The 12566-nt window shown below is 44.9% G+C and overlaps 1 protein-coding gene across 1 annotated transcript in view; it reads right to left on the bottom strand.

Moving 5' to 3' along the window:
• Positions 1–12566, bottom strand: part of LOC147113724 (hexokinase HKDC1-like) — a 357159-nt gene that overhangs the window by 153111 nt on the left and 191482 nt on the right. The window contains exon 8 of the mRNA XM_085996154.1: positions 12080–12228. Within this exon, the coding sequence (XP_085852280.1) occupies positions 12080–12228 (149 nt within the window). The remainder of the gene's footprint in view (positions 1–12079; positions 12229–12566) is intronic.

Genomic DNA, 12566 nt, shown 5'->3' with positions numbered 1-12566 from the left:
TCCTTTTGTTTCTCTCTCACACCTGGCAGCTATCTTTTGCCCTGCCAGTACACTTTACACCTAATCTCAGCCTATTACCATCTCGTCTAGCTTCTAATTTCTTTTACTTCTTTTGTTTCTTTTATTCTTTTGTCCAATCGCAGCCCTGCCTTCGATCTAGTTTCTTTTCTTTCCAGTTTTGAAGAAGGGTTCGACCCGAAACGTCAACTCAAATTTCTCTCCACGGATGTTGCCTGACCTGCTGAGTTTTTCCAGCATTTTCTGTTGTTACATCAAAAGAGGTGTTGGCCAATTTCAACCCAGCACTACCAATTCGGTTGGCATGTGATGCATCACCCTATGGTATTGGAGCGGTGCTGTCGCACAAATTCCCAGACGGGTTGGAGAGGCCAGTAGCCTTTGCGTCTCGTTCACTAACCTCAGCCGAGCGCAACTACGCCCAGATCGACAGGGAGGCCCTCAGCCTAGTATGGGGAGTAAAAAAATTCAACCACTATCTGCATGGGCAGCAGTTCACCTTGCTGACTGACCACCAACCACTTGTCTCCATCTTTAATCCAAAGAAGGGCGTTCCGGTGATGACTGCACAACGGTTACAAAGATGGTCCCTTTTTCTAGGGGCGAACCAATATGAAATAGAATATAAAGGCACGAAACAGCATGGAAACGCTGATGGGCTATCACGGTTGCCACTGCCTACTGTGGAGGAAGCACCGGCAGTGGACCCTATCGAGATATTTTATTCGTCAATAATTGAACGATTGCCAGTAACTAACGCGGATATAGAGAAGGAGACCCGCAATGATCCGACACTGTCTCGGGTATATGATTTGACGGTGAGGGGATGGCCAACACATGGCGACTCACTGTTGCCAGCATTCTCATCCAGAAGAGAACAGCTGTCAGTATGCCAGGGGACAGTGATGTGTGGATCCCGAGTGGTAATTCCACCCAAGTTAAGGGAGAGAGTGCTCAATGAGCTTCACGAAGGTCATCTGGGAGGGGTGAAAATGAAAAGCCTTGCTAGGGCTTATGTGTGGTGGCCGGGGATTGATCAACAAATTGAGGACCTAACCAAGAGCTGCTCAGGATGCCAGAACGTCCAAAATGCACCACCACATGCCCCTCTACACCCATGGGAGTGGCCCTCCTCTCCATGGCAACGAGTGCATATTGATTTTGCTGGTCCATTCTGTTATGTTCATTAATAACTAGAACTTCTTATTATGAACACAGCTAGCTTTTGCTAGTTATTTTATTGAGCCATGTGGACTTGTACAGCATCTTGTAGAGGCTTCCATCTTGACTGCTGCCTTGTGGGTAGCCTAGCCTCATGGGTAATGTAGTCTTAATGTATATATAGCTAGGTAGTGTAGTATTATACATACAGCTATATACAGCTCTACTGCTCCACCTAGTGTCCACCACAGAATGACATGTTATTGATCACTACATCCCCCTTTCTTTGGAGGTTTAACAAAATCAATATCACTCAACGTTCAAGAAAACAATAAAGATAATATCAGTAACACTTTTGTTAGTGCTCTATAAACATAAACATTTTCAAAACAGCCAACACATTTTCAAAGCTTTACATTGTACTCAAAGATTAAGTCTATCAGGCTCTTTTACTCCACGTGTGGATCTTCTCAACACGGGTAAGTCTGATGTGTCTTCATGAGATTGTTCTGGCGGTGAATGGCAAGATGCAGTTGCGGCATTGTCATCAATCTGCTCTTGTATAGATCGAGGTCTCCTTGCGATCTTTGCTTGGAGAGGGTTTCAGTGTTTCCTTCACTCTTCATGCCATAACTCTCAATGTAGTCAATGCACTCTCGAAAAACTGCTGGCAGCTGGATCCCATCATACAGCATAGTCCTCTCAGCAGCCTCGGCTAATGGAACACCAAAGATTGGCCTGAGGGAAGAAGGAGTATCCACCGGAACTGCTTCCTGCCCTGGTGCAGGCTTCTTCTTTTTCTTTTTCTCTTTCCACTGCTTAACAACATCTGCTGCGGTTATATCTTTGGACTTTTCTTCCTTTGGCTTCTCTTTGACCTTAAAGGCTCTTTCTTTCTTCTTGTAGAAACTAGGCTTTTTGAAGACATGGATACCCTTTGGCCTTTTCATCCTTGATGGGCTCTCTGCTTCATCACCTGAGTCATCTGGTCTGCTTATGACACAGTTTATACGGTAGACTCTCTTGACCAGTTCTAAGTCTTCACAAGCTGTGTCACCTAATAGTGAATGAAGTCTTTCAGCCACAACAGAAAACATGAGATGATGCACTTTGTCTTTGACTGTCACTAAGCTATCTATTTTCTGTCCATTATAGTCCTTCAGTAGTACTGACTTTTTCTGTATTTTGGGCTTTTCTTTCATATTGTTAATGTCACTCATACTGATTAAGTTTGCTTTTGCCCCAGTGTCCAGTTTCAATGTAACTAATGCTCCATTTATCTGCAGTGGGATCATCCATTTGTCCTCTTTTACTGCATTAACTTTATGTTCAGCATTGTCTATTTCTGAGGGCTGCACATTTTCTGTATCTTTTTTGATATCGTCACATGACACCATTCCTACAAAAAATGTCTCACTTAAATCAGTGTCCTCAATCACATTAACTCGTTACCCTTTCGTTGTTTTTGCTTTTGAAAAGCATTGTTTGGCAAAGTGATTCTTTCCATTACACTTTGTGCACATTTTTCCAAATGCTGGGCATTGTCTTAACTGGTGTTTGTAACCACAGCGTTTACAATTTAAAATTTCATCCTCCGATTGCATTTCATTTCTGTTCTGCCCACGTTTCTTCCCCTTGTAGGACATAGCACCGACAGCAGCATTATCACTCATTACATTCGCATCATTATTGATTTCACTGAAAGTCTTCGCGTGATTTTGAGCTAGTTCGCTGGCTTGGCATATTTTCACCGCATTTTCCAAATTTAGTTCGGTTTCTCTCAACAGATGTTCCCTGACTTTTTTATCATGAATACCAAACACAATCTGGTCATGAATCATAGATGCTTTGAGCTCAGAGAAATTACATGTCTGTGCTTTCAGTTTCAGATCAGTTATAAAGCTATCAAAAGTCTCATTTTGTTGCTGTGTCCGAGAACAGAAGATGTATCTTTCATAGGTCTCATTCTTTTTTGGAGAGCAATGTGCATCAAATTTTTCTAGCACATCTTCTAATTTTTCTTTGTTCTCCGCTGGATTAAATACAAATGTATTAAATACCTCTATCGCCTGTGGGCCTGCAACCGTAAGCAGCAATGCTATCTTCCTTGCATCTGGCTTCGTACCGAATCCGATGGCTGCAATGTAGAGTTCGAATTGCTGTTTAAAAGTCTGCCAATTGTAGTCGATTTTTTCTGTGAGATTCAAACGCTCTGGTGGCTTCAAATTCTCCATGTCGCTTTTCACAATTTTCAGCAGATCTTCACCACCCTGGTACCATGTTATGTTCATTAATAACTAGACATTCTTATTATGAACACAGCTAGCTTTTGCTAGTTATTTTATTGAGCCATGTGGACTTGTACAGCATCTTGTAGAGGCTTCCATCTTGACTACTGCCTTGTGGGTAGCCTAGCCTCATGGGTAATGTAGTCTTAATGTATATATAGCTGGGTAGAGTAGTATTATACATACAGCTATATACAGCTCTACTGCTCCACCTAGTGTCCACCACAGAATGACATGTGTCACTACACATTCATGGACTCAATGTTCTTAATAGCAGTGGATGCGCACTCGAAATGGCCTGAGGTGATAAAAATGTCCTCAACCACTGCAGAGAAAACGATTGCAGTCCTACGGACCATATTTGCCAGGAACGGCTTGCCAGAGCAGATTTGCTCTGATAATGGACCACAGTTTGTGTCCGAAGAGTTTCGGAAATTTATGAGAAGGAATGGGGTAAGGCATTACACATCCGCCCCGTATCACCCAGCCACAAATGGATTGGCTGAGAGGTTCGTACAAACCTTTAAAAAGGCAATAAAGGCCATGTGCGATGATGAAATTCCACTACAGCATAAGGTGGACAATTTCCTGTTAGCCTACAGAAATGCGACACATGCAGTTACCAACCAGACTCCGGCCATGATGTTCTTTAACCGAAGGTTGAGATCTCGTCTGGATTTGCTCAGACCAAATGTGCGAAGAAATGTTGAGGATAAACAATTCCAGCACATCAATGAGAAGCCGACAAGGAGCTTCAATGTAGGACAACCAGTCTTGGCCCGTGACTACCGAACAGAGAAATGGCAACCAGGAACGATATGCACACGGCAGGGGCCATTAATGTACACAGTGGATGTCGGGGAGAACATTGTGAGATGCCACGTCGACCAGATCTTAGTGTCACAGGAACGAGTCAACCCCATGTTTCGCGTACCTGGGGATGAACCCGACATACCGGTAGCATCTACCTCAGAAACAGTAGCAGTGGAAACTGATGAACTAACCGACGAAAGGGGGCCAGAATCGCCTCCGCACCAAGAACAAGAACCTCAGGAAAGGCGCTATCCAGAAAGGATCAGGAAGCCGCCCCAAAGACTGAATCTATAAATGGACTATTTCTGTTTCATATGCATGTTAAAGTGTTAATTGTTATTTGAATATTATGGGTACTGCTAATCTAAAAGGGGAGGAATTGTAGTGTATGTACCTTTAAGAGAGAACTACTTTTACAGCTCCTGTATACTGTAGTACCGGCAGTGACCACACCTGTATATAAGCCTTGAGCATGCCTCTGTACTGTCAGTCTTGAGACTACCCTACTCTAGTAAACACCTGTTGATTGTTAAGTTACAGCCTCCGTGTAGTTATTGGAAAACATCATACTTTAAGAATCACGGATTCAACATGGGCATCTCTGGCAAGGCAAGCATTTATTGCCCATCCCTAATTGCCCTTGAGAAGGTGGTGGTGAGCCGCCTTCTTGAACTGCTGCAGTCCATGTGGTGAAGGTACTCCCACAGAGCTGTTTGGTAGGGAGTTCCAGGATTTTGGCCCAGCAATTATAAAGGAACAGCAATATATTTCCAAGTCAGGATGCTGTGTGACTTAAAAAGGAACTTAGAGGTGATGGTGTTCCCATGCACCTGCTGCCCTTGTCCTTCTAGGTGGTACAAATCGCGGGTTTGGGAGGTGCTGCCGAAGAAGCCTTGGCGAGTTGCTGCAGTGCATCTTGTAGATGGTACACACTGCAGCCACGGTGCATTGGTGGTGGAGGGAGTGAATGTTTAAGGTGGTGGATGGGCTGCCAATCAAGCAGGCTGCTTTGTCCTGGATTGTGGAAAGGCTTTGGGGAGTCTGGAGCAACGTTCCCGCGAAGGATTCGACCACGCAGTAATCTGAAAAGTCCCGCACAGGCCACTCACCGGCTTTTACATTGTAAATACAGGTGCAGAAATTTAAAGGGACCGTGCATTAAAAGAAACAGGACACGCAGAACAAAGTGCAGCTTACACGGAACATTGATCAGGAGGTGAGACATTCGCTGCAGAATACCCAGCCTCTGACCTGCTCCTGCAACCACAGTATTTATGTGGCTGGTCTAGTTAAGTTTCTGGTCAATGGTGACCCCAAGGATGTTGATGGTGGGGAGTTTGGCAATGGTAATGCTGCTGAAGTTCAAGGGGAGGTGGTTTGATTCTTTCTTGTTGGAGACGGTCATTGCCTGGCACTTGTGTGGTGCAAATGTTACTTGCCACTTATCAGCCCAAGCCTGAATGTCATCCAGGTCTTGCTGCATGCTGGCACGGACTGCTTCATTATCTGAGGAGTTGCGAATGGAACTAAACACTGTGCAATCATCAGCGAATATCCTCATTTCTGACCTTGTGATGGAAGGAAGGTTTTTGATGAAGCAGCTGAAGATGGTTGGGCCTAGGACACTGCCCTGAGGAACTGCTGCAGCAATATCCTGGGGCTGAGATGACTGGCCTCCAACCACCACAACCATCTTCCTTTGTGCTAGGTATGACTCCAGCCAGTGGAGAGTTTTCCCTCTGATTCCCATTGACTTTAATTTTTCTAGAGTTCCTTGATGCCACACTCGGTCAAATGCTGCCTTGATGTCAAGGGCAATCACTCCCACCACACCTCTGGAATTCAGCTCTTTTGTCCATGTTTGGACCAAGGCTGTAATGAGGTATGGAGCTGAGTGGTCCTGGCGGTACCCAAACTGGGCATCAGTGAGCAGGTTATTCGTGAGAAAGTGCTGCTGGATAGCACTGTCGATGACACCGTCCATCACTTTGCTGATGATTGAGAGTAGACTGATGAGGCGGTAATTGGCCGGATTGGATTTGTCCTACTTTTTATTGACAGGACAGACCTGGGCAATTTTCCACTTTGTCGGGTCAATGCCAGTATTGTAGCTGTACTGGAACAGCTTGTCTAGAGGCATGGCTAGTTCTGGAGCACAAGTCTTCAGCATGACAGCTGGAATATTGTCGGGGTCCATAGCCTTTGCTGTATCCAATGCACTCAGCCATTTCTTGATATCACGTGGAGTGATTCAAATTGGCTGAAGACTGGCTTCTGTGATGGTGGGGACCTGAAGAGGAGGCCGAGATGGATCATCCACTTCTGGCTGAAGATGGTTGCAAACACTTCAGCCTTGTCTTTTGCATTCATGTGCTGGGATCCACCATCATTGAGGAAGGGGATGTTCATGAAGCCTCCTCCTCCTGTTAGTTGTTTAATTGTCCACCACCATTTACGACTGGATGTGGCAGGACTGCAGAGCTTTGATCTGATCCATTGTTTGTGGGATAGCTTAGCCCTGCCTATAGCATGCTGCTTCTGCTGTTTAGCATGCATGCAGTCCTGTGTTGTAGCTTCACCCGGTTGGAGCTGTCCACCCTGATCCCATTTCCCCACCCTTTCCTCGTATCTATTTATACTTTTGCTTTTCAAATCCTTGTCCAATTCCCTTCTAAATGGTGTTAGATAGGAACACATGAAAAGGAGTAGGTCATTTAGCCCCTCGAGCCTGTTCTGCCATTCAGTCATGGCTGATCTGTATCCTCAACTCCATTTAACCACCTTTGCTCCATATCCCTTAATACCCTTACTTAACAAAAATCATAGAATCTAACATCACAGAAGGAAGCCATTCGGGCCATCGGGCCTGTGCCGGCTTTCAAAAAGAACTACCAATTAGTCCCACTCACCTGCTCTTTCCCCTTAGCCCTGCACATTTATCAATTTTCCCTTTGATGGCTACAATTGAATCTGCTTCCACCACCCGTTCAGGCAGTGCATTCCAGATCACAACAACACGTTGAGTAAAAATATTCTCCTCCTCTTCCCCCCACCAAGCTTTATTGCCAATTATTATCAATGTGTCCTCTGGTTACCGACCCTCCTGCCGGTGGAAACAGTTTCTCCCTATCTAATCTTTCAATACCGCATAACATTTTGAAAATCTCCATTGAATCTCCTCTTAACCTTTGTTGCTCTGAGGAGAAAATGCCAGCTTCTCCAGTTTCTCCATATAACTGAAGTCCCTCATCCTTGGTGCCATTCTAGTAAATTTGCCCTTATTTTATATGATTTTAATATAGCTGGAATTAAATCAAAACCTGACTTTTCTCTCAGACACAGGACAGTAGCCAGAAATTCAACATGCAAGGAAGAAGCTAGCTAAAAATACACTCCCTTTAAAGGCTAAGGGTGATACAGCAGCTGGTAGGGGAGTCAAGGGGAGAACTCTACTCTTTCTGAATACTGGACTATTAGGGAAATCCATTCATGAGAGTGGAACCTTATCTATGGCAATGTGGAAATGAAATGGCTATTTTCCAGCCATTAATGCATCATCACAAGGTGTATGATGTATTAAACCCTCAATTTGTTTGTATTAAAAAAAGGCTATAAGACGAAAGAAGCCCCATGACATTAATCAGAGCTCTTGCCACTGAGCTTTAGATCTGGCAATCACACCCAAACTCAATGGGTGAACTGGAATTTGCAACATCTGTGTATAACAATATTGCAACAGTGACTACACTTCAATAAGTACTTAACTGGCTCTAAAGCGCTTTGAGATGTCCAGTGGTCGTGAAAGGCGCTATATAAATGCAAGTCTTTTCTTTCTTTTTCTTTCTTTCTCCATCGGACCCTTGGCATTTCCCCCGCTTCATTCCACTTATTGCTACTTTTATTTCCGCTAATCCTACTTCTTTGTCACACATGCTTCTCTCATCCTCCTTTAAACCCTCTTCAATAAAAGCACTACCCTTCTCCATCGCCAAATTGCAAATGTCTTCTTTTGTATATAACTCTTGATAAAAGCTGCTAGCCGCCTCTAAAATCTTCCCACTTTCATGAATGATCTTCTCCCCAACCGTCAACTCTCCAATTAATGATAATCTCTGTCGCAGCTTCTCTTGCTCTAGAAAATATCTAATGCATCTTTCGCCCTCCAATGCATCTCTAGCCTTTGCATGGAGAATGGCCCCCTTGCATTTTTCAGCTTGCAATAATTCCCACTCTTCCTTTAGCACCCGGAACTTAGTCTCAGCTCCCTTATCCCCCTCTGCTTTACCGACATCCATAAACCTTTTGTTTATATTCTCTTCTCGACGCCGGTTAGCTGCCGCTCTCTTTTTTCCATAACGTACCGAAAAAACTTTTACCTCATATTTGAAATTGTCCCACCAAACTCATTTCTTTCGAGGACAAAGGTTCCTTCCGAGCATTCTTTATTATATTTAAAATCCCTTCTTTATAAGCAATTTCTTTCAGGTATTGATTGTTTAAAATCCACAGCCCTGAACCGATCTTAACTCTGCTGTTCCTAATTCTAAGAACCAAAGCCGAGTGGTCGCTAAAAAATACTTTTTTATAATAAATCTCCATCACCTCAGAACTTAATCCTTCCCGCATTAACACAAAATCTATTCGGCTCTGTTTTAAAACATCACCCACCCAACCTGTTCTGGAGAATTCCCTTTTTATGGGGTTCCGGTCCCTCCATAAGTCTCTCAAATTTAAATTTGCCATCATTTTTACAATCATCCCGCTGGAGTTATCATCCTTAAAGGTCATCTGGGCTGAAATGTCCATCCAAGATAAAAATACATTAAAATCCCCCACTATACAAGGATTTTCCACCTCTGCCACTTCAGTGAATAACCCCCGAAAAAAACTCACGACGCTTGCAATGGTCATTCAGTGCATAGATATTAAAGGGATTGCAATTAAATTCCTCCATTTTTACCTTTAGCCATAAAAATCTCCCCTCAGTGTCCTTGTCCACCAAGGCAATGTTCTCTTTTATGGACGGACTCACCAAAACAGCCACGCCTCTACGATTATTGTTTGTACAACTTGCAAACACCTCTCCCTTCCAAACTTTCTGAACTCTTTCTAGGATATCCTCATCCCAAAAGGTTTCTTGCAGACACAAGTCCGTGCCTTTAAAACCCTGCAACAACTGCTGCAATTTCTTCTCACCCCTCAGTCCGTTCACATTAATCAAGACCAATGTAATCATGGCTCCGAAGAAGGGAAGTATGCCTGATAATCTCCCCATCATTTAATCTCTGGCCCTTCCCTCCTCTCATGCTCCTTCCCAACTTTTCGGCCAGCTGTTGCTTTTTCCTGCAGCCTCCGACTCTTTTTCATCTCCTGTTTGAACCTTCCCTGCTGTTTCAGCCTCTTCCTTGCATTAAGTTTGGGCCAAGGAGCTGCCCTTTCTCCCTCCTTCTGCCCCTCACTAACCTTTCCCTTTCCACATGATGCCACCCCACCCCCCACTTCCATGTCTCTGTCCCCCTCTAATTCCTCACTCTCAAGTTCTTCTGTAACCCTCTAGGCCTACTCCCCGTCAGATACATAATCCTGCTCCCCGTCAGATACATCATCTCCCACAGAGAGTCTTCCTGCTATCGTGGTTTCTCCAACAGTGCCGCTCCCTTCAGCCTCATCTCCATCTCTGGCTCTTGCTCCCTGATCCTTCTCTCTCTGGGACAATGGCACACCTATATTGCGCCCTTCTGGCATCTTTGTCTCGCTGCTCCTGCCCATTTAAGGCTCCTGCCTCTTGCACTCTCTCCTTGTCTTGCCCCCTCCTGCTCACTGAGATGTCTGACTCCCCGTCTTTCTTTGGAGTACTTACATTTACCACGCACCCCGCTCCCGCCTCCTCTCCCCCCGTGGACACCAGATTCTTTAGGGAGAGCTGAACCATATTAAGGCTCGAGTCTGCACTCGACCCTTGCTGCCCTCTGCTGTCTTTGTTCTTTTCCACTGTACTTGGTGTGTTTTCCACCATCTCCATCCTGTTCTCTGCTCCGCAATTTTCTGCCTCTTCCTGTGCTCTTTTCTCCTTCAATTTACCAGCTGTGTCCTCCGACTGCTCCACTCCTCCGGCCGTTCCACTCACACCTCCTGCTCCTTCTCCCATCTCCTTGTCACTCATAGAACTTCCTTCTGCCTCACACTCACAGTGGGTGGGGCCTTTGTGACACACCCCACAGCTCTCCACCTTGCAACTCCGAGCGATGTGTCCAGACTCGCCGCAATTATAACAGTACAAGTCTGGACAGTTTCTTACAAGATGGTCGTGTCCAAGACAATAATAACAAACCTTTACTTGGTTATCATGCAGTACTCGGAAGTACTGCACTCCTTCCATTGTCTCGAATTTCATCCTGCACGGTAATGACTTCAGCCCCTCTGAGAACTGCACCTTTACGTACCGTTTTCCATCTGTTACCCGTGTTCCTGGATAGTATCTCCTCTTTATTGCTGAGCAAATTTTAATGTCCCACGACTCCAACTTTTTGATTAGCACATCGTCCTCAATATAAACTGGCAAGTTTAAGAATGAGACCACCACCTCTTCTGAATATAGCAGAGATACCTCCAAGAACTTATCGCCAACTTTCAAACCAAGTAAAAGTCTTTCCACCTCCTCTCAGCCACTGACCGTCACCTCGAACCCAACATTCGGCTTTGGTCGGCAGGCAACGCAGCTTCCCTCGCCACAGTCCTCATGTACCACTTGGATAATATCCCAAGCTCATATCTCCTTATCCTCGCACTGAACCACCACCATGTTTTCTTCTGCAAACCTCCTGAGGTCCCGGCCCAAATCTTTGGGCCTTTTTCTTTCCCTTCCAACCACAGTTTCTCCCCTAATTAAATTCATCTTGGGAACACTGTCCTCTGAGGGGCCCAGCACTCCGGACCCCTCAGCAGCCATCTGGTTGTTGTTTATGGGCCAAAAAGGCCCTAAAACCTGAAAAAAAAACACCACCAACTTTTTACAAACTCACTCCAACTCCCTGCAGCAATCAGGCAACCAGTAACACCTGCTCACTCCTAGCCTCTCCTACCTAGAGAGTGCTACCTACTGAGCCACTACTGACATTTCGCTTCTGCATATAAATTAACCAATAAATAGTTTTAGCCCATATGCCCTTGTCTTATAGTGTGTTATTTTCAGATGGAACAAGACAACAAGATTGGGCATCCCACATGATCTCCAGTGAAGGATATACCACAATTAACGGCTACTTGTTAATCCTGGGCCCACTAACCCATGCACAAAGGTTTAACGATGGTAGGTTTCAGTTCAATGGGAAATCAATCCATTTGTGGAAATTGCCATCTGGCCTGAGCACTAACAGGGCCCCTAGCTTGCAAACAGGAGACTTGCTTCTCATTAACCTGGGCCAGAAACCAGGTGCCACAAGTGAAAGGCCAGTGGCTAAGTGGCAGCACCACCCAGATCCCCTCAAAATGTAAACTGTCTGCATAGAAACACAGGAATTACTAGAGGAAAAAGCCCACGGTCCATCTAGTAGTCTACCTGGTAGTCACATAATACGATGATAATGGAGTTGTTGACTAATCACAGCGATCAATCTCTATCGATTAGTCTACAACAGACCCAGACATGAGGCGAGGAAAACCCCAGTGATGGAGAGCTTTGGGAACCATTGGTCCAAAGTCACCTGTTCCTCCCAAGCACACTACACTCACCATGTGACTTCTCAAATTACTCACATACTGCATCCCAAAATGCTGTTTGTGCAGTGGAGTTCACTCACCTCTTCACCTGTCCCTTGCATAATTCCCAAAGGAATGGGAAAGAGTTTGTGGTACATTCGCATGGATCGCCTCGCCCCACCTTGTAGCACAACAAGCAGGACACGGAAGTTGGTGCCGCCCAAATCAAGGGCAAGGAACTTGCCACTTTCTGCAACAGAAATTTGCCTCATTTTGTTACTGACACACAAAGACCTAGAAATTCGTCTTGGGCGGTGGTGCAAAAACAAGCGGTATCGGACTGGCCACCCTTTGCAGTCAATGGAACTGAATATCAGGCATTGCATATAACGGGCGGCCGATCCAATACCACCCGCCCTTCACCACCGCCCAGCGTGAACTTCTATGCCAAAATGCTTTCTGTTTCAATTTAGATGCATGCTTATGAGAGGCACAAGTCAATGTTACAAGGAACCATCCTTTGTGGCATTGTTCACAGTTGAAAGTTTAATAATGCGTTTTTGCCAATAATGTGACAATTAAAAATAA

Source organism: Somniosus microcephalus, chromosome 8, assembly GCF_052327205.1.
Source record: "Somniosus microcephalus isolate GS21.2 chromosome 8, FLI_Smic_1.0, whole genome shotgun sequence".
In the NCBI taxonomy this organism is placed as follows: Eukaryota; Metazoa; Chordata; class Chondrichthyes; order Squaliformes; family Somniosidae; genus Somniosus; species Somniosus microcephalus.
The sequence above is the reverse complement of the archived record's forward strand: the minus strand, read 5'-3'. Positions and strand labels throughout refer to the sequence as shown.